At 34.9% G+C, this 20,926-nt stretch overlaps 1 protein-coding gene across 4 annotated transcripts; it reads right to left on the bottom strand.

Annotated features, from left to right (window-relative positions):
• Positions 1–169: 169 nt before the first annotated feature.
• On the bottom strand, positions 170–20,307 carry LOC147762964 (uncharacterized). 4 transcript variants are annotated; one of them, XM_087009929.1, is made up of 8 exons: positions 20,162–20,307; positions 11,581–11,664; positions 11,180–11,213; positions 9,575–9,672; positions 7,996–8,061; positions 7,408–7,461; positions 6,819–6,872; positions 170–2,515 (listed from the first exon to the last, which is right to left on the bottom strand). In XM_087009929.1, exons 2-8 carry the CDS (start codon positions 11,617–11,619, stop codon positions 2,336–2,338), a joined length of 525 nt encoding a protein of 174 aa, XP_086866055.1. In that variant the 5' UTR covers positions 11,620–11,664; positions 20,162–20,307; the 3' UTR covers positions 170–2,335. The 4 variants fall into 4 exon arrangements, with proteins under 4 accessions (XP_086866055.1, XP_086866057.1, XP_086866058.1 ...); XM_087009931.1 differs by having other exon boundaries at positions 11,581–11,660; positions 20,162–20,273; XM_087009932.1 differs by lacking the exon at positions 20,162–20,307 and adding an exon at positions 18,985–19,074.
• Positions 20,308–20,926: the final 619 nt, after the last annotated feature.

Here is a 20,926-nt window from a genome sequence, read left to right on the forward strand (position 1 = left end):
CACATATACATGTATTTCATAACTTATGGTTGTTAAAAAAATAATATGTGAATGCTTGTAATGGTTCAGTTTTTTAAAGCCATATCAAAATGGTTTAATTTGCATCGTTTTGAAGACTAAGTGCAAACCTAGGTCATATGAGATATGGAATACACTTGGCTGACAAGAAGACATTCACAACAAGTTTATTACTGAAGAAGATACAATGAAATATTTTAAAGAAGCACACTGTAGTTTCACACAATAATTACAAACAAGATAAATTTGACAGTCACCCAATAATTCTGTGGTGAATAAGGAATGTATACAATTAAAAAACTGGAACTTGCTGTCATGTAATTAACAGTGATCCAATGTTTGTTCTCAAGCAGAGATCTATCACAAAGAAATGACCTTGATTACATAATTATAGCATTTTAAATTGCATCATTTTAAAGACTAATTGCAAACTTTAGTCATATGCAATGCACAAGTCTAAAAAGCAAACACATCTACAATAAGTTTTAAAGAAGCACACTGTAGTTTCATACAATATTTACAAACATGGTAAAAGTGTAAATCACCCAGTAATTTTTTGGTCAAGAAGGAATGTAAACAATTTACATACTGGTACTTGGTGTCATGAAATTAACAATGATCCAATGTTTGTTCTCAAGCAGAGATCTATCACAAAGAACAGACCTTGATTACATATTTTGAAGTACAGTATTTTCAATTGCATCATTCTGAAGACTAAGTGCAAACTTAAAGGGATAATAACTCTTCGTTTTGGCCAAAAAATGAATTTTCCTGTTACAAGTTACAACAGTTTTGCCATACTTACCAATGGTTAATGAATCAATTTTTACCTTCAAAGTTAGTCCCTGGTTTTCTTTCTAAAAGGTTTTTTTCTTATAATCTCGTAAGAGATTATAACAGAGTATAGCCATCAATGGAGGCCGCGTGGTCTAAAGAAAAGCTCAGATTTTATTTTTATATAAAATATATATTTCTATGAGTTGTTCACAATGTTTTTATTGTGAAATATATATCCCATGCAAAGAGTTATTATCCCTTTAAGTGCAAACCCATGCAAAGAGTTATTATCCCTTTAAGTGCAAACTTAAGTCATATGCAATACACTTCTTTGAGATGCAAATATATATATAATATATGTAAAATTTTGATGAAATTACATTTTTAAGTAAAATTAAAAGTACCATTTCCCAGTAACAGTTGGGTAACATAAAAATATCTGTATATCCAGAGCCAAATAAAGAACTATATAATAATAATCCTAATGCATAAAACGCTGACCTATTTAACTAGTCAATATTGTTTCATTATATGTATGCCTTCTCCAAACAATACTTGTATGTATACTGTCAATCTATGAAAGTACAATGTTCTTGGAATGTGTTGTGTGTATATCATTTAACTTGTGTTCAGGTGTTAAACCATGGGAATTGATAAAATTTGATTCCTTTATTTTGATTGTGTTGTCTTATAGAGATATCCTTATAATGCAGTTACTACAACTCTTGAGTAAATTTTTATTATATAGCAGTTATTTTCTTTTCTTTCTAATGTACTTGTATCCCAGAAAAGTTTGTGGTATTACTTATATTAACAGCATTGATTATTATTATTATACCTAAGACATGTACACTAAAACTAGCCTATTCTGTTCTTAACAGTAAATTGTATAAAAAAAGTGCAATATACATATACAATATAGAATATACAATATAGAATAGTATAATAGTAAGCTACATGTAGAAAATTTCTATCAGGACAATCATCCCTGGACGTGGCAACAAAGTAGGTAGAAAACTGATACTGGATTTAAATTTGCATATTTCTTTCAAGATGTCTTATACAGCTATCCTTTTGATAACGTTAAATTGATGTTAAGTGTTTCAGTATAACATATCAAGTCACAATATAGATAATTTGAAGCTTGAAAAAATGTGGTAAATTTTGACTTGCCAATTTCTTGCCAAAATTGTCATTTATAAATCTTTTGGTTCTATTATAATGCAGGTAAAGTATAGAAATTCATTTTCAACAAAATAATAAAAAAACGTCATTAAAATATTGAAGACCTAAATTTAGAAATCATGATACGATTGATTAACATCTCATTCTAGAAAGATGTCTATCACCAGGCCTCCATAGTTTCTGCTAAAGAATGTACGTTTTGGGGTGTTATAAACTACATTAGACAATCCTTGGATATAAATAAAACATTTTATTTGTCCACGAATAACGTAAATTCTGTTTTAACGTAATGAGGAGCATGCACTAATTTCTATCTTTCGCTAAGTCCAACATCAACAGCAAAAGTATGCTTTTTCTACAACGGCTCCAGGTTAAAAAGTCTACAAAAGAAACCACGATTTTTTAATCTTCGTGCATAATCTTCTTTATAGGCCAATTTATCATTAAGTTGCTTCATTTTCTTCAAGTACTCTTCTCTTTCTTTTGTCATCTCTTTCCTCAACTTGGCCATCATTTCATCTCTTTCTTTTTCAGCCTACATTAAAGACAGTTCAAGATGACACCACATTATGAGAGATAGACCCCAATACCATAAACACCATCGGTCTCCGCTGATCAATCCAACTCTAAGGGGACTAACTGAATGCAGTCAGTTAAACAGATTTATAAAGACGCCTCCTCCTGGCCTTGAGTGGAATAAACAAAAGCTGGTGTTTGAACAAGCATTTTGGAAACAAGAAGAGGTGTGTCATTCAGTTGGACTGATCTACATACTACTAGGCTTCTGGTGTCTGTGGAAATGGAGTTTTACTGATAATGTTGGCAACAGGAAAAGGTCATATATGCATTTAAAAAATGCTGGTTATACACATCACTAAAGATTATTAATATACAAACAAATCTAAACCCCTAAAACATTAAAATTTTACAAGTTAAACCACATGATAAATTGTTAAAGCACACAATGAGTGGTGTTATTATTTTTAAAACAAAGTTTATATTTTCCTAAAAGAAACATACATTACACTTTATCTTCAATCAACATTAGGCCAACAATACATTTGCATGAAGTTTAATTTATTCATGCAAGAAAGTTTAGAAATACACTATCATATCCAAAGCTGTTCACTGAATTACAATTATGAAGTTAGTGTAACCTGTCTTTAAGTCTTTCGGAGATAAAAATATGTTAAATTTCAACAAGAAGGGTAAAATTGGACATGTGAATTCAAGTGTGGGTTACAAAACTGCAATTTGTACAATAATAGTTTCAGATGGAGGGTGGTTTAATAATAAAACAAATATTGCTGAAAAGGCCAACACGCATTGGATACCTTTAATTAACCCTGTTCCTTTCTTTTGAAATCCAATGGACTCCAAGCATACTTGAATCATTATAGTGTGACCATTTATGAAGTTTTTATAATGATATTTTTTTGTGGTCCAAATTTTTGCAGAGACTAAAGTATATAAACGTGTTAAGATACCTCATGGTAAATTACCACTTCACAGGGTTAATGCCCTGATTTTACTGACAATTCGGCTTCATAGGATAAAATGTGACTTCTCCACATAATTAAGACATTGCCTGCAACTTCATGGGATAATGGTGGAAAAAGTGCCTATATGGTTTGCCCTAGGTTTTGAAAGGTAACATTTTTGAAGTATCATGTCTTTGTACTGTAAATATTATTCTACATAGGTACACTGTGCTTTCTTAATTATATTAACAAACTTGTATGACTGAATAGGATTTCTTTATTGTCTGCGGTAAAGTCTTCATTTGGGAACCTGCAGCGTTCGGGGAGGGGGGGGTGTTTATTGTTGTTCAGCAGCCTAATTAACATGGTTGATCTGCGAGGTCAGCAGACTTGTAGGATGCTATCTACATGTACATAGAATAAATTGATTAATTGAAAAAGTTAAGTCTCAAAGTAACCTTGTGTCTCAAGTATACTACTTATATGATGCTTCCAAATCACATGAGCACTTAATGTATTTAATACCCTGTTACTTGGTTTTTAATTTATAATGTGAGAAATGAGAACGTAAATTAGCTAATCCCAACCCAGCCTGGAGAGTCATTCCACAAGAAAGTTGTAAAGCCACATTTTGCAACCAAAGAAATATGTAAACGCAATTTGAAACTGTAATGCTTGAAGCAACCAATTTCTTTTAAGTAATTGAAACAATTTTGAATAAGATATATATATATATATAGAGAGAGAGAGATACAATACAATACAATAAATTTTATTTCATGGCGGGTATAATTGAAAGGAAACATTAGCTTTGCAGCTATTCACCGACTAATAGAATTGGGAATGGGATGGGAATCTGGTGTTTGCCCCCATGGTGGGTGATTTATATTTTATACACATCTCATTTTCTGTCATCTCCCCCTGGAACACAAGAATCGGTTCATAGTTCGATTCCTTGACCTACATTCAAGCACACATCTGTGTCTGTTAGGTGCTGTGTGTGTTGTCCTTCCCATTCTCAAGGGCCCATTCACATTCACAATGACAGGATTATGAATCCCCATTCAGATTCCAGACTTTCAAATTCTGACCTTACACGTTTTCATTGAGTATATAGGCCAGGTAACCAACCAAGACATTTTCAAAATATTATTTGTTACATATAGCAATAAAAAGGTTATTTTGAAATATTGTTATTGAAAGTTAAATGTATAACATTCACATAATAGTTACATAAGAGATACTAGAATAACATAAACACAATGGAGTATAGATGGTTTGTTATTAATTAAATGTGCAATTGATGTTGAGCAACATAAAAACCTCTCTATACCTAGTAGAGTTCTCTATACCTACAGTGGCAAGAAGTACTGGGAATAAACACATTTCAGTACAGTTATCTCTTGTTTACATTTTGGCATTTTCAGGGTGTGAAGCTGAACTTCCCTGGGCTTGAAGATATTGGTACCCGTGGGTAGTCATATTTTCTGAATATCCACGATAACTGTATTTTATTATTAAAAATTGATGGTCATAATGCTGTTAAGCATTATGTAATATTGCATCAAAATTGAAGAAAACCCTATTTTGGGCACTTACTTTTCTTAAACTTGCAGGAAAGAAACATAGGACCTAGACTGGGTTCTCATGCCTAGATCGATCCATCTGGATCGATCTAACTCCCTGGGGAGTCTCACTAGACTGCTGTCAACTAACCGACTTAAGTGTCTGTCATGCCTACCGAATCAGCTAGGGGGTAAGGATAATTACCCCCTAACAGCTTTACTAGGCGTGATAGACATTTAAGTCGGTCAAGGTGACAGTAATTTAGTGAGACTCCCCAGGGAGATAGATCAATCCAAATATCTATGGGAATAGTCCCTTAAATGCAGCCTGAGTTGGAAAAGCAGTCAAACTTCCACAGGCATGAAGCGCAGTGGTAATCAAATTTACTAAATGTTCATGTTATTAATAGTAGATGATTAAAATTTGATGGTAATTATACAGTTAATCAATATGTAATATTTTATCAAAATTGACAAAAAACCTACTTCGTGCGCTGTCACCACAAACATTGTAAAAAGAAAACTATGTAACTGTGTTTCTTATTATTTTTTTAACTTACAAGAATGATTCTTAGGATTGACATACAGTTCAAATTTAAAAACAAGCTCTGTTGGATTATTATTTTTTTATTTAATTTATGCGATTTTTTTGTGAAATTTTATTTTTCTCATTCTGGCATTTTCTAAGTATGAACTTGAACTCTCATGGGCCTGAAGCCTTATATGCTTTTTCTTTCATCAGTACTACCTGTTGACAGTGCTGTGCATAATTATGATTTGATGTTGAGTATGCAGTTAAGCATAATGTATTATTGCATCAGAATTGATCTATTTTGTGCATTATTATTATGTTTTTGTTTTTTTGTTTGTTTGTTTGTTTGTTTTTTTGTCTGTACAATTGATAGTTATGCTGCCTTGTTTAACCGATGAAGTCGCCTTCTATCATGAAGTAGTAAATGCTTAGCCCACGAATTGGTAACATAATATGAAGTCACTTGATAGAGTGGGAAATGGCCTGTTGTCCAATTCATCCAAGCAGGGATTTATTGCAGACCACAACTTACAGTATTTTTTTAATGCGTGGATAGGTTTGACTTTGAACTGAATTATGGCACGTACATTCTTTGACAATTGGAGGTGATCATGTCCTGTTGTATGATAATATGTTTGGTGGACCAATATAACATCCTTAATTTATCCTGGCTGGTGCCTGTAGTTCCCTTAGGACCAAGACACAGTCACCCACTGTAACTATACTGTGTTGTTGATTTAAATGAGAATGCAGAGAAAGGCAAGAACATCTTTGGTTTGTTTGGTCTACTTGTCTACTGGGCATGCATAATTGAGTCTATGGAAGCCCCTCATTGCCCACCCAAGGTCAAATTCAATGTGCATCTACCGTGTAGTAGTAATAATAGTATGGTAGAGGTATGACTAGGAATGTCACAAAAAGTATTTTAGGTGAATTTGTGTAAAGTTCATGCTTTATATACTTTGACCATATTCTATATATTTATCAGTTTTGAGTCCAGTAGACCCTAAAAGACCATTTATGTGTTTTCCATAAGGACTGGAATAAATTTAAACATCCCTTTGCATCTGACTAGTTCCAAAGATATTTGAAATCAAACTAATGGAAATATTTTGCAAAAGTAACACACTTATATATTTAACTAAACAACATCTAATATCTGAGTGGTTACATAATGAGGTGACATAAAATTTTATAGATCAGCCTGAAGATGAAAGCACTTAGACAAAGTCTATTCAAACTGTATTCTAAGTCCATTACCTTTTGATATTCCTGTTGCATTTCTTTCTTCTCCAAACGTAATTCCTGGATTGTCTGCAACAGAAAGAAAATATTTGTGAATAAATTCACTTAAAAGAGAATATAGCCAGGGTAAATGCAAGTTTCCGTTTTGAGAGATCAGCATTTATTGTACACTAGATTTAAAATGTACCATCTAATGGTCACTATACTAGCTACACGGGGAAGCCGTCCATTAGCTGAAAAAAGACTATTAATTTCACTCTTATGATTCAACCAGCTTTCATCATATAATTTCTGTAGCTAAAATTGTCCAAAGTGAAAATTTTTACTCATCTAAATACATTAAGATGGGCAAAATATAATGCATATGCATTTGCCCCAGACAATTTGTCAGCAAAAGTAATTGTTTGATTAGGCAGTTTAGTAGTTCCAAAGTTTTTTTGAAGTCAAACTAATGAAAATATTTTACAAAAGTAACACATTTATATATTTAACTAAACAACATCTAATATCTGAGTGGTTACATAATGAGGTGACATAAATGGATCAGCCTAAAGATGAAAGCACTTAGCCAAAGTCTATTCAAACTGTATTCTAAGTCCATTACCTTTTGATATTCCTGTTGCATTTCTTTCTTCTCCAAACGTAATTCCTGGATTGTCTGCAACAGAAAGAAAATATTTGTGAATAAATTCACTTAAAAGAGAATATAGCCAGGGTAAATGCAAGTTTCCGTTTTGAGAGATCAGCATTTATTGTACACTAGATTTAAAATGTACCATCTAATGGTCACTATACTAGCTACACGGGGAAGCCGTCCATTAGCTGAAAAAAGACTATTAATTTCACTCTTATGATTCAACCAGCTTTCATCATATAATTTCTGTAGCTAAAATTGTCCAAAGTGAAAATTTTTACTCATCTAAATACATTAAGATGGGCAAAATATAATGCATATGCATTTGCCCCAGACAATTTGTCAGCAAAAGTAATTGTTTGATTAGGCAGTTTAGTAGTTCCAAAGTTTTTTGAAGTCAAACTAATGAAAATATTTTACAAAAGTAACACATTTATATATTTAACTAAACAACATCTAATATCTGAGTGGTTACATAATGAGGTGACATAAATGGATCAGCCTAAAGATGAAAGCACTTAGCCAAAGTCTATTCAAACTGTATTCTAAGTCCATTACCTTTTGATATTCCTGTAGCATTTCTCGCTGCTGTGCTAGGCTCTGACTTAATAATCCTATGATATCCTGCAACAGAAAAAAATGTTTGAAAATAATTTCACAGCGGAGTATAGACAGGGTAAATGCCAGTTTCTATTTTTAGAGAAACAACACTTAATCTGTAAACTAGAGGTATATGTTAGATTTGAAACATACCACCGTTTAAACACTAGTAGTACACGCGAAAGCAGTCGATTAGCAGAAAAAGGTGACCGTTGTGTATGACCAGATCCAATGCTATACGCAGGCTACCCCTGACCAGTATTGAAAATGTGAGGCTCAGGCTCAAACAAAGTGCTAATGTACCTACAGTATTTTGTTTCACCAAGAAAAATAAATGTAGTCAATCTAGAGAGGAAGAAAATGGCAACAGTGTTGGTGACACAGTAATAAAGGAAGAAAGAGTGGAGGTGCTTTTGTCAAAAAAGACAAAGGTTGGAGGTACAGTAATTCTTCGATCTTTACGCAACTGTAGCCGTCGCCGATAAGAATCTTTGCGCTTATATTGTCAATTGGATGTTTTCGCGAGTCGTACAACTCTGATTCGTGCGGGATTTGTGAAAGCTGATTAATTATAACTTCTGAATTAACTTGAAACTGCACAGGTAGTATTTGAATTCGACAGTGATGGTATGGTGGGTCGTTTTTGAAAGTCAAATTAAACATTTGAAATAGATAGGAACGCCCACAGACTTGAGAAAATTGTTCACATTGTTCCCCTAAAAAGATAAAAGAGATTAATCAAAAGCTCTATATGTAGAAAAATGCAAATTTTTACCTGATATTTTCGTTTATACAATAATTATACAGAATTAGTAATCAATAATAATTTGTTTTCAATTAATAAATGATTATTTTTCCTTTTCTTGGAACATTTTTGAAGTTTTCTTTGCAGGTAGTTAAGGCAATTTGTTTTAGTTGTTTTGGTGAATTTTTAAAGTAAGCTTTGCAAGCAAAACCTCTTCAACAACCACACTCACATAACTAACTGTTGATCTTTTGTTTCCATATAAATTGATAATATTCTTTATGTAAAGCAAATGTGAAGCAAATTTCGCCAGCCTGTTAAAAGGTACTTCAACATTCGTGAATTTCTAGATCGTCAGATCGCCAGCACTGGCTGCAGACGCAGTATGCAACAAAAAGACATTAAAATTGTTGTGCAGCGTACCATAAGGACACTATCTTCATGAAAGAACTTTAGCAAACCTTTTACATGTACAATGTAACCTACAACAGTAAGCCAAAACTTAACCAACACACACAAATGGAAAAACAAAGGTGAATTGATTCATTTTCCCAAAATTGTTCAGAAATATAAAAATGGATTATGAACTAGAACAGAAATTAACGATTAGGTTGAGCCTTCTAACGCAGAGATTTGAATCTTACATTACAATTTACATCAGACAATACTAGTATATACATGACACATGAAAGAGGAAATTGCAAAACAAAGTGTAAGAAAAATCCAAGAAAAATTTATTCAACACTGGAGAAGAAGAACAACATGAGAAGAACTAAAACGCATTTTATGTACCTCCAATTGAACGCTATAGTGCAAAGGACTCTCTTGGGATCTGTTTGGAACATTCCCAACATTTTCGTTGCTCTGGTGCATTGCAGCAGGCTGTTCTCCTAGAAAGTGTAGCAATTTCAACATTTTTTAAATAAAGTAAATAATCCAATATACCTTTTCTACGGACACCAATAAATAACATACAAACCATGGTAGTACAATGTAGCCTCCATGTATGCTAACCATAAATAAATGATTATTATCATAAACACAATCCTATGTTTAGGGGTCAATGTTATTCCCTACCAAGGTTCTTTTTAAAATATTGCTTGCCACTGACGCGTGGTTAGTCCTGTTGGAGCAAGCGTAGGGTTGGGTGCTGATGCATGAATGGCAGAATAACCATGAGTTCTATAGAGTCTGTAAATAGGCACTCATGCCAGCTTATGCCCGCCCAAAGCACTGTGCTTTTTTCTTTTTTTTTAGTGGGGGGGGGGGGGGGGGGGTAGTCATCACATGAAAAGTGTTAACTTCTAGTAATGCCGATGTGTGGTAGCCCAAGAAGCAATAGTAATCAAATTTTCAAATATTTTCGCAGAGGCACCCCCAACCCTCGCAAATATTGCCAAGAAATGAAAGGACAAGCATTATTTGAAATATGAGATTTTTAAGTGTGTCGAAAAAATTTTTGTAACCTACCTTAACACATATTATTTAACTTTATCTATAGACAGTATACAACCCCTCTCTCCCACCTTGCAAATGAAAAAAAATACGATTTTGGAGTGGGGTAAGTCTATTTTGTCACCTTTTTGTCCGACTGGGTAAGACAGCTTTAAAATACTTTATGTTAAATCCTGTTACAAACATACATATCTGCAAAAAAAAAAAAAAAAAAAAAAAAAAATCGGACCGCCAAGTTCCCAATTCGGACTACCACACTCAGCAGCTACTTTTTTGGTACGCGTCGTAAGATTTCTTGAGGTTGCTATAGCCTCGCTGCCGGAAGCACAGCCGTTTCTATTTTCTAGAAAGGCCAAGTTAAAAGAAGTTGGTGAACTTATTCTGGAGTATATACAAATGAAAGAAAAGAAAATATCATTTGTACCTCGGTTAGGCATTGTTTCATTTATCAACGAAAATGCTGAAAGGTCAATGCAAATAAAATTGTCTGATACTAATACATACGTAAATTTCTAATTTCTGAGCAGGTTTCATTTATGCACTCATTTAGTCTGTAAAGACCAATCGCAGCAAATTTTCTCTTCAATATTTCATAATTTCCATATTTTAATTCCTGACGGTCAAAGAGGCGATTAAAAAGGTCACAAATGTCATTCATTTTGTCCAGTTCGCCTGATCCGAAGTGACCACGAAACATTTGTTTGACGTCTTTAAATTCTTTTTCTGTTATTTCATCCCTCAACCTTATTCCAAGTCTGTTGTGCGCATCTAAAAACGAAATGACACGCAGTTTATGGACTATATTACATAAAATGCCACAAACTGTCTAATATCGGGTGCCTAATATCACCAAAGGTTATTAGCTACCAAATACATGTTTTTTAACAATCATAACCTAAGCCTTAATATAAGTATTTTGGAGCTTTTAAAGTGCACACTTACCATGGATGTTGGATGGTTCACTTTCTGTTGCACCCTGAAATACATAATATGTTCAAGACCATAAACTTTCATCTTATGCCCTTCGTTTGGTGTGCATATGCACAGGTAGATCCAGATTTTTAATTTGATGAGTAGAACACAAGGATAAAATCACATGTACCAGCAGATTTACTACGAAATACAGGGATCAAAGACAAAAACTTGCACAGGTAATTTCTTGCTTTAGGCACGTCTCGTTTCACCAGTTATACTTTTTTGATGAGGGTGAAGGGGCATAAGGAACATTAATTCAAAGCTAAAAGAGGTGCACATTAACGCTGCCCCCTTGGGATATGCAAAGGAGAAAACAGTGAGTGAATTTAAATTGTCTATATACATCTGTATACTAATTAAAAACTCACCCACGCCAACTTGCTGGGGCATTCTGTTGTACCAACCATAATCCCGTGTAAATTATGTAAATCTTGCTAGCTGCACCAATCTGTCTGCGAGAATAATACATTTTCTATAAAAACAAACATTGACCACATCTTCTGTAGCCTTTAAAGCTCTTCCATGAAAAAAATATAACTGTGTGTTTTTTAAACCAAACTTACTTTCTTAACAACATATTTTAATTAAAATCCCACTATAAAAATACATGTACTTGATCTAATTTTGCACTAATCTGCATAAAGAATAGATAAATGATTTCATAAATCAATTATGAATGTAGAATGTAATTTAACAAGCATTCTGTAGAGTTCTAGCTTGTGGCGATTAAAAAAACGTATTTAAATACAATTTTAAACTCACTGACCCCTCCATGAGGGCAATTAAAATATGCATACATGTATGTATATTCATTGAAGGGATTCCATTGACAGGGCACCTCCTAAAAGAGATGCGAGTGGTGGGGACAAAGGACATAAAGAGAACGAAATCTCAACTGAAGGCTAAAAGCCCTTATGGAATGTTGTGCCTGTGTAATAAACCAACCTGTTCCACTATAATGAGATGGCTACAATGGGAATTTTATATGTGGCTGAGGCTGTCATAGCTTACGTCCTTCATAACTTTTGTCAAAAGTAACGGTTGCCTGAGGCACAATGTTTAGTAGTTCAAGGACTGTGTCAGCATGATATTGCGTTTGTGTATCATAAAGACCTACTAGCATGTCTCTGTTTTCTCTTTTTAATGGTCATTTATGTTATAAATTGAAGTCAAATGCAAATAAATAAACTTTTGACATTTCATGTGCAGTTGCTATTACTCCATTAATCTTATTTTTTTCATGTAACTTTAACCCAGAGGAAAATGGCATTTTATTCGTTTTTAATTTTTTTAAAAAAAGAATATCAAGTTTTAAGAGTAATTGCAGGGAATATCTTGATTTCTTGTTCATACGGAATAAAAAAAGTTAAAATATATGATTTTATTTTCATTTTAAATTTAAAATAAAAAGTCTTGCTTTAAAAAAATGTCCCGTTTTACCTGCATATGTACCCGCCGTCCTATAGATGTGACGCGCATTATTTTGACGAACATATTTAAAGCACTGTTTGTATCAAAACTAACGTTTGGTTTACATATCTTCAGCCTATACCCAACCAAAAAATTATCATTGCAATAAAAAGAGATAATCTTTGTAATGCTTGCTGTACCTTAAATCTGTCTATATGTGTACATGATGTCCACTCAAACTGACACACCACTATTTTCTTTGTAAAATGCAATAATAAATGAAGGTAAAATGCACTGATATCCGTAACTGATCTGGTTCCTTTCCCGGTGTCAGCGCTGGCTGCATTAGGAACTAATTAAATTTTTTCTCAAACTAACTCAGAATGGTATCTCTTGAAAAGACGGACAAAACTTATGTTTTGCCACGTGAATGAATTGCAATACATACTGCACCATCAGAGACTACAACCGACGTGGTGCTGCCAATCTAAGGCAGGAGTTACCCTAAAACGTACCCTTCTGAAGGGAGCAATTTCATTAAAAGACGCAGGGGATTTTATTTTGCAACAGGAAAGCCCAATACCGAGCCACGTGATTGTTGCCAAAATATGCATTCTAAAATATCCATCCCAGGAGTATCAAACGTTCCCCTGTTTTGTCTGCATCTAATTTAAAATCAAACAATTTTGCACTATTTGTTCTCGCTGATCGTTAAAGTTTTTTAAAGCGCCAAATTTTCCCTTAAAAAGAATACAGCTTAAAAGAATACAGCTGAAACTTAAGTGAAACTAGAAGATCAGAGAGGACATACCGCCTCCTTGTATTGTACCACCAGCTGGAGTAAGCGCATTCGTATGGAAAACGGAAAAAAGGGAAGACACGTCCAGTGTTGTACTTGACAAGCTCTACAAAATGCAGTAAACAGGAGTTCTCAATTTATAACTAAATCATGGGGAGAAGTAAAAGGTCAAATATAAATTTGTGAAATGAAGTTCATGGCGAAAAGCAGATCAAAATTCAAATTCAAGGTCACAGGAAGACTATCAATATATGACTTCCTGTTCAAGTTCAGTAATATCTATGGGTATATCTTTGCCAGTTTTGGAGATATAAAGGAAGAAAATTTTAAAGGTGCAGTTTATGGTGAAAAGTAGGTCAAAGGGCAAATTCAAGGTCATAGTAAGATTGCCAGTATACGGCTTCCTATTCAAGTTTAATAGTAACCGTGGGCATATTATCTCTGCCGGTTTTGGAGATATAAGGGACAGAAACTCGGTTCATTGTGAAAAAGAGATAAAAGGTCAACTTCAAGGTCACTATTAGATTGCCAATATATAGCTTTCTTTTCAAGTTCAGTAGTACCTATGGGCGTATCTCTTACAATTTTGGAGATTTAGGTCCATGGTCAAAAGTACAGGTAGGTCAAAGGTCAATTTTAAGGTCACAGTCACATTGCACTATATGACTTCCTATTCAAGTTCAACAGTAACTGTGGGCGTCTTTCTTCCTGTTTTGGAGATATAAGGGATGAAAAAGGTGCAAAGTTCAGTTTATGGTGAAAAGTAGACCAAAGGTCAATTTCAAGGTCACTGTTAGATTGCCACTATTCAAGTTCAATATTAACTATGGGCCTATCTCCGTTAATTTTTGAAATTTCACAATTTATTGTCACCACTGACTATTGCGATTTTATACTCTTTGATATCGCGCAACTCGTAAATAGTATGGAAAACGAACAACACCTCCAGTGTTGCGCTCGACAAGGGCATTTTTGAAATCTCGACATATTGTTTTATAGTCAGCTATCTGTAGAATTTTTTTCCCATAATTCCTTCGGTTTGGGAGATATTTAGCATTTAAATTTGCCACTTTTGGACAAGGGTACATTTCGATGAGCCCCACACCTAGACCCATGCACCAACGAAGCCCAAAATTTACGTGGAACGAGATGAGATTATGTGTTATATAAATCCAAGATATGGGCACACAGGCCCTTGTAGTCTAGGAAGAGAAGCGGTAACGGTGAAATGGTAGCGTGATGTTGTCTTTTGACAGGAGAGTGCCTTCACATTAATGAAAGTGATTGCTCTCAGGGTATCTTGAAGCATGCGTATGCCCAGACATATCTTCCGTGGAAGAAAACGTGGTTGAGGTAAAACTCGAAAAAGAAAAAAGAATGGGAAATGCTGTAATAAAATGGCTCGTAATCCTTATTTGTAATTCACGAAATAAAGTGTTGTGTGCTTTGAGAATTTGTTTCTAAAGGGTATTTCAACTAAAATATTAAATAATTTGAAAGATTTATGTACGCAACACTTGTTGCAATTTTGTAAGTTTGTCAAACCCAAAAACATATAGCAGAACAAGATAAAAAAAAGTATTGTTTGCTATTAGTAGCATGTTGAAAAATCAAACTTTAAGCCTCGGTCACAACCGGACGCACGAATCTGAGGATCGTACGTCCGCTGCGATTTTTGGGTGTTGCGGAGGCCGTGGAGGTCGTAGAGGTAGAGGAAGGTACGTGCTTACGGGTGGTCTGCAAACTCGAAATTTCTTAAGAAGGACTTGCGTGGGAAGTGAGATTCTGCGCAAAATTTTGTCGCAAACAGCCCGTAAGAGCCCGTACGGCCGGTTGTGACCGAGGCTTTAATGTGTCCACTAAATATGCAGTATTTGATACGTACGTTAGTATATTTTAAATTATGCATGGAGACATGGTAAGGGGATTCTAGGACAATTCCCCCCCGGACTATTCCCCCCGGACAATTACCCCCCCCCCCCCCCCGGACAATCCCCCCCCCCAGGACAATTCCCCCCCGGACGATTCCCCCTCAAGAAATATATATTTATATACAAATATAAAGTAGAAATTGTAAAGTTTAATACATTTCATCTATTTTATTAACATTTTTTAGTGTGAAAATATAACTTCATCATGAAACAAATTATTCTGTAACAAATTCCCTTTTCATTGAGTACAAGTATAGGAAGATTTATTAAGTATCTAATCGAAGTATAACCACCTATCCTTCAGGTAAAAGTGGGGTAAACAGATGAACAGGTAAACAGATATTTTATAAATATTTTAGTGTGGTGGGTGGTGGGTGGTGGTCAAGCAATTAAAAGTGACAAATAGTCACAGGGATACCTGGATAAGCAAGAAAATCTGTATACCCCACCTCTCCCTAGAGATGCACCTTGATTCAAGACTTACTGAATCAGGGGGGGGGGGAGAAATAAAGCAATTAAAAGTTACAGTTAATTCATCAAAGGGCTACCTGGATGAGTGAGATCATCTGTTTACCCCTCCTTTACCTGGAGATATATATTCTTTGATCAGATTTTTAATAAAATGTTCTGTACATCTATCTCGAAAATTTCATGTACTTGTACTCCAAGAAAATAAATTGTTTAATAAAATTAATATTATCTATCCTTGATTTGCATCATCACACTATGAAATATTCAGAAAATGGATGAAAAGAACTTTGAACTTTGTATTCTTTACTTAATATTTGTATATAAATATATATATATATTCTTTGGGGGGAATTGTCCGGGGGGAATTGTCCTGGGGGGGGGGGAATAGTCTGGGGGGAATTGTCCGGGGGGAATTGTCCGGGGGGGAATTGTCCTGATACCGGTAAGGGATATAAGAAAGGCACATACGGATTTTTTTAAAAGAATGTTAGGTGTCAAAAGGAGCACTAGTAATAACTTAGTACATAGTACATAACTTAATATATTATGAAACCGGGAGATACCCACTTCTTTTGAGTAGAAAGCTAAGATTTTTTAATATATATTGAAAATCCGCTCCTCGAAAAATTGTATTATACATATCTAACAGCGTGCTATAAAGATTTTTTGATTGGGTAATTTGAGTACGGAATGAACTGGAGACACTTGGCTTGTCATTTATTTTTCACGAAAATATGTCAGATAATTTTATACTGTCCTTGATAGAATAAAGATTGAAAGACAATTTTAGACAAACATTGACCGGGGCATGGACATAATGAGAGAAGGACGTGAAACGCGGCATCTTCCTTTGAAGCTAAGTGCGTTCGGGTAAACATTCGCCCATTGTCTCAGATAAGCTGTATTGATAGCTACACGGCCGCGGGAGCCTGAACAACTTATTATCAAGGTAGCGCGGGCTGTGCCTCATTGAAATTATTTTGTTCTATTGCATGGATAACGCACATAGACTTTGGTCAAATAGTGGAAATTTGTTTCGGGTTTTCAGTTTCTTTTTCCTGTTACCTTATTAAAACGGGCTCTGGCCTTTGTCTATACTTGTTATCGTTTCCAAGATTGTATTGATATATGTCGAACTGATATATAACTGGTTTAAAAGCATGTTGACTAATAAAGTCAGGTAGGTGCTATACACAGGGGCGGGTCCAGAGATATTTTCTGAGAGTCTTCCAAATTATCTTTGTTGATCCATCCTCCATTTTTGACCGTCTTCCGACAGAAAAAATAGATACCTGTCAATGTAAACTGACCGTCTTCCTGAAGACCCAGAAGACGGCCTAAATCCGCCCCTGATACAAATGTATCTGATAACAAGATAATGCAATGTAGCAAGCCAATTACAGAGGTGAGACTTTTATGACCATTACCCAAGTAAATATAATCATGAAGTTTGCATGTGTACATGCCCACATTTATACTTGAATTAAAAGACCAATGAGGGTGTTTGTCAATCTCTATGCTGTTTAGGGACTCCAATGTAAAGATGAAAAACTATTAATTATCATTCTCAAACTGGAGCAGACCATAGCCGGTAATGTGTAATATATATATATATATATATATATATATATATATATATATATATATATATATATACTTCAGAGCAGTGTTAATGTCAACTTTAATAAAAGAATATTAAAAGGCCCACAAGTGCGTTTTTGTGCGTAACGAATGCGTGTGTGGTGCCATATTGCAATGAGAGCCCATATTGAGAGTTAAAAAAATAATAATTATCATTCTCAGACTGGAGCAGACCGTAGCCGGTAATGTGTAAATATACATATACTTCAGAGCAGTTTTAATGTCAATTTTGATAAAAGAATATTAAAAGTCCCACAGGTGGGTTTTTTTGTGCGTAACGAATGCCTGTGTGGTGCCACATTGCAACGATAGGCAATGTCGAAAGTTAAAAAAAAATTATCATTCACAGACTGGAGCAGACCGTAGCCGGTAATGTGTAAATATAAACATACTTCAGAGCAGTGTTAATGCATACTTTGATAAAAGAATATTAAAAGACCCACAGGTGCGTTTTTGTGGGTCACGAATGCGTGTGTGGTGCCCTATTTCAACGAGAGCCCATATTGAATGTTAAAAATATTAATTATCATTACATAATTCGGGCTCACTTAAGCAAATAACATAAACCTATTCATATAGTACACAGCAGTGTAAATGCCACCTTTATCTAAACCGTACGTATAATTTTATTGTCTCATCCACCCGAAAGATTGACTCACGTTATCGCGAACTAACTGCCCAAATGACACAAAAAGTCATCGACAACTGCGATATGCTCGCTACCTGTACGGGAGGTTGTGTGATCCGAATGCACATGGTTTCGCGAAGAGCTCACGTTAAGCCGATTATCCTTTGATCTTGCTCCGCGTTTCACGCCCTTCTCTCATTATGTCCATGACCGGGAAGAAGCCACAAGGAGAAAGGGCTATTGTACCAACAACATTTCACAATTAAACAACTTATGAAAGTACTTAAAATCTGCATCGGAGCTAAGATTAACGTCAGTTTGGTAAGTTTTTATATGAACTGTATGAGTTTTTATATGAACTGTTTTCAGGAGTCTGAAAAGTCATCTTACAGGTAGACAATGCAGCTCAGTTTGACAGCTAAACACGCTGCTTGGTTCTCTCCTCCGGTGGCCTGTATGTCGTCATCGGACCACGTGACCACGAAGCTCATTAAATCCCAGACCGAGCAAAAGGACGTTTTAATTTGTGTATTTGGATACAGATATCGTTAAATGGGCATGTTTTCTAAAGAATATAATCACTTCAAGCCATTCTGACGGTCTGGCGCGAAACCTTCAATTTAACTTTACCTTACACAGAAAATCTTTGTAATAATGTACTATATGTACATTCTGTTCGCCTTCAATTTGTCTTGAGGCGTGGACAAGACATCCACTCAAACTGAAACTACTTCTTTCTTTGTAAATTCGATAACACATTTCTTTACACAATTTGTTCTTGCTAATCGTTAGAGTTTAAATCGTTTATCGAAATAACTCAGAATGTTATGTCTTGAAAAGATGGAAAAAACTTATCGTTTGCTACAGGACTGGTTTACAATACTGTACATACCGACAAATGCTACGGCTGAATTGTAGAACTTAACTATGAGCAGGAGTTACCATAAAACGTGTCCTCCTCCAGATAGCGATCTCATTAATAGACGCAGAAAATTTTATTTCGCAATAGGAAAAGCCCACCACCAAGTCACGTGATTGTTGTCAAGAGTATGAGCTATAAAAAGGTATGAAATATTCCCATGTTTTTTTTTTTCTGCAGCGAGCTTGAAATCAAATATCTAAATACACAATTTGTTCTCGCTAATCGTTAGAATTTAAATGTCAATTTCCCTTAAAACTTTTTTAAAATAATACAAACAAAATTAAAGTGAAACTTGGATGTTTGCGCTGCCTCTGCAATTACAGGGTACCACTAATCGTAGCGTCGCCTTAATTATCATTTTTGTCGAACATATTTCAAGTCAACAAAGTCTCTAAAGTGAAAGTAATATATGTTTTAACATACAGGTGGACAAACAGACAGACAGCAACACAAACATAAAGGCGGTTATAGAAACAGATTTTACAGCACACAAACATACACTCACATTTGAAACGGTGAGTATTTAAACGTAACGCTTCACCCTTTTAGTTTATAATGATAAGTTCCAAAACTTATTATTTATCGTTAGAGGTTTGAATCGTTTAATTAAATTAAAAGTGATCGAAGACAACACACCAGGCATTTAATCGTGTAACAAGTTCAGACGACTAACGTCACAATTAAAGTTTCATTTATTAGTGTGGAACCTTTCTTAACTTCACTTCACCTTACACAGAAAATATTTGTAATACTTTATGTACATTCTGTTTGCCTTTAATTTGTCTTGATGTGTGGATGATATGTCCGCTCAAACTGCCATACTACTACTTTCTTTGTAAAACGCAGTAAGAGATGAACATAAATTGCGTTTATTTCTGTAATTAATCTGAGTTCCTTCCCGGAGTCAGCGCGAGCTCTACACCGCTCACCACCGAGTCACTGACTTTTGCCAAGAGTATGAGCTATAAAAAGGTATAAAATGTTCCCGTGTTTTGTCTGCAGCGAGTTTGAAATCAAATATCTTTAAACAATTTGTTCTTGCTAATCTCGAGAGTTTAAATCGTTTATCGAACTAACTCAGAATGTTATTTCTTGAAAAGATGGACAAAACTTATCGTTTGCTACCGGACTGGTTTACAATACATACCGTCAAATTCTTCGGCTGAAGTAGTAGAACTTCTTTACTATGAACAGGAGTTACCATAAAACGCGCCCTCCTCCAGATAGCGATCTCTTTAATAGACACAGAAAATTTTATTTCGCAATAGGAAAAGCCCACCACCGAGTCACGTGATTGTTGCCAAGAGTATGAGCTATAAAAAGGTATTAAACGTTCTCATGGTTTGTCTGCAGCGAGTTTGAAATAAAATATATTTACACAGTTTGTTCTCGCTAATCGTTAGAGTTCAAATGTCAAACTTTCCCTTAAAAACTATTTGCAAAATAATACAAATAAAATTATGCGAGACTGAGTTGTTTGTGCTGGTACTTAATTACAAGCCAACGAAGTCTTTAAAGTGAAAATATACAGGCAGCCAAACGGACAGAGACGGACAGCAACACAAACATAAAGAGACAGATACTAAGATACTAAGTGGTCACCGAGTATATACATGTACCCCCTACAGGGGCCACTAAATCTCGGTACCTTTCTCTTGTGTCCATGGAATTAATGTTATCATTTTGCTGGCCTTTTGTACAGAGTAGTAACTTAGAGGGAAAGTAGTGGTGACTGGCTTTTTTGCCTGATAAATAGTCACAAAGTTTCCATAATTTCCGTACAGAAACTGAAGAAGCGGTTGCCCTCTGACACCAAATCGCTGTGAGAGCAGGCAGCCTGCAAAGACTGCGCTGCAAATACTGCACTGATTTCGTTCCAATGCAAGTTGGGTTTTACTTCAAACTGTCCACT

The sequence above is a fragment of the Lingula anatina genome, chromosome 3 (genome assembly GCF_051362555.1).
Source record: "Lingula anatina isolate TDL-2025a chromosome 3, LinAna3.0, whole genome shotgun sequence".
NCBI lineage: Eukaryota > Metazoa > Brachiopoda > Lingulata > Lingulida > Lingulidae > Lingula > Lingula anatina.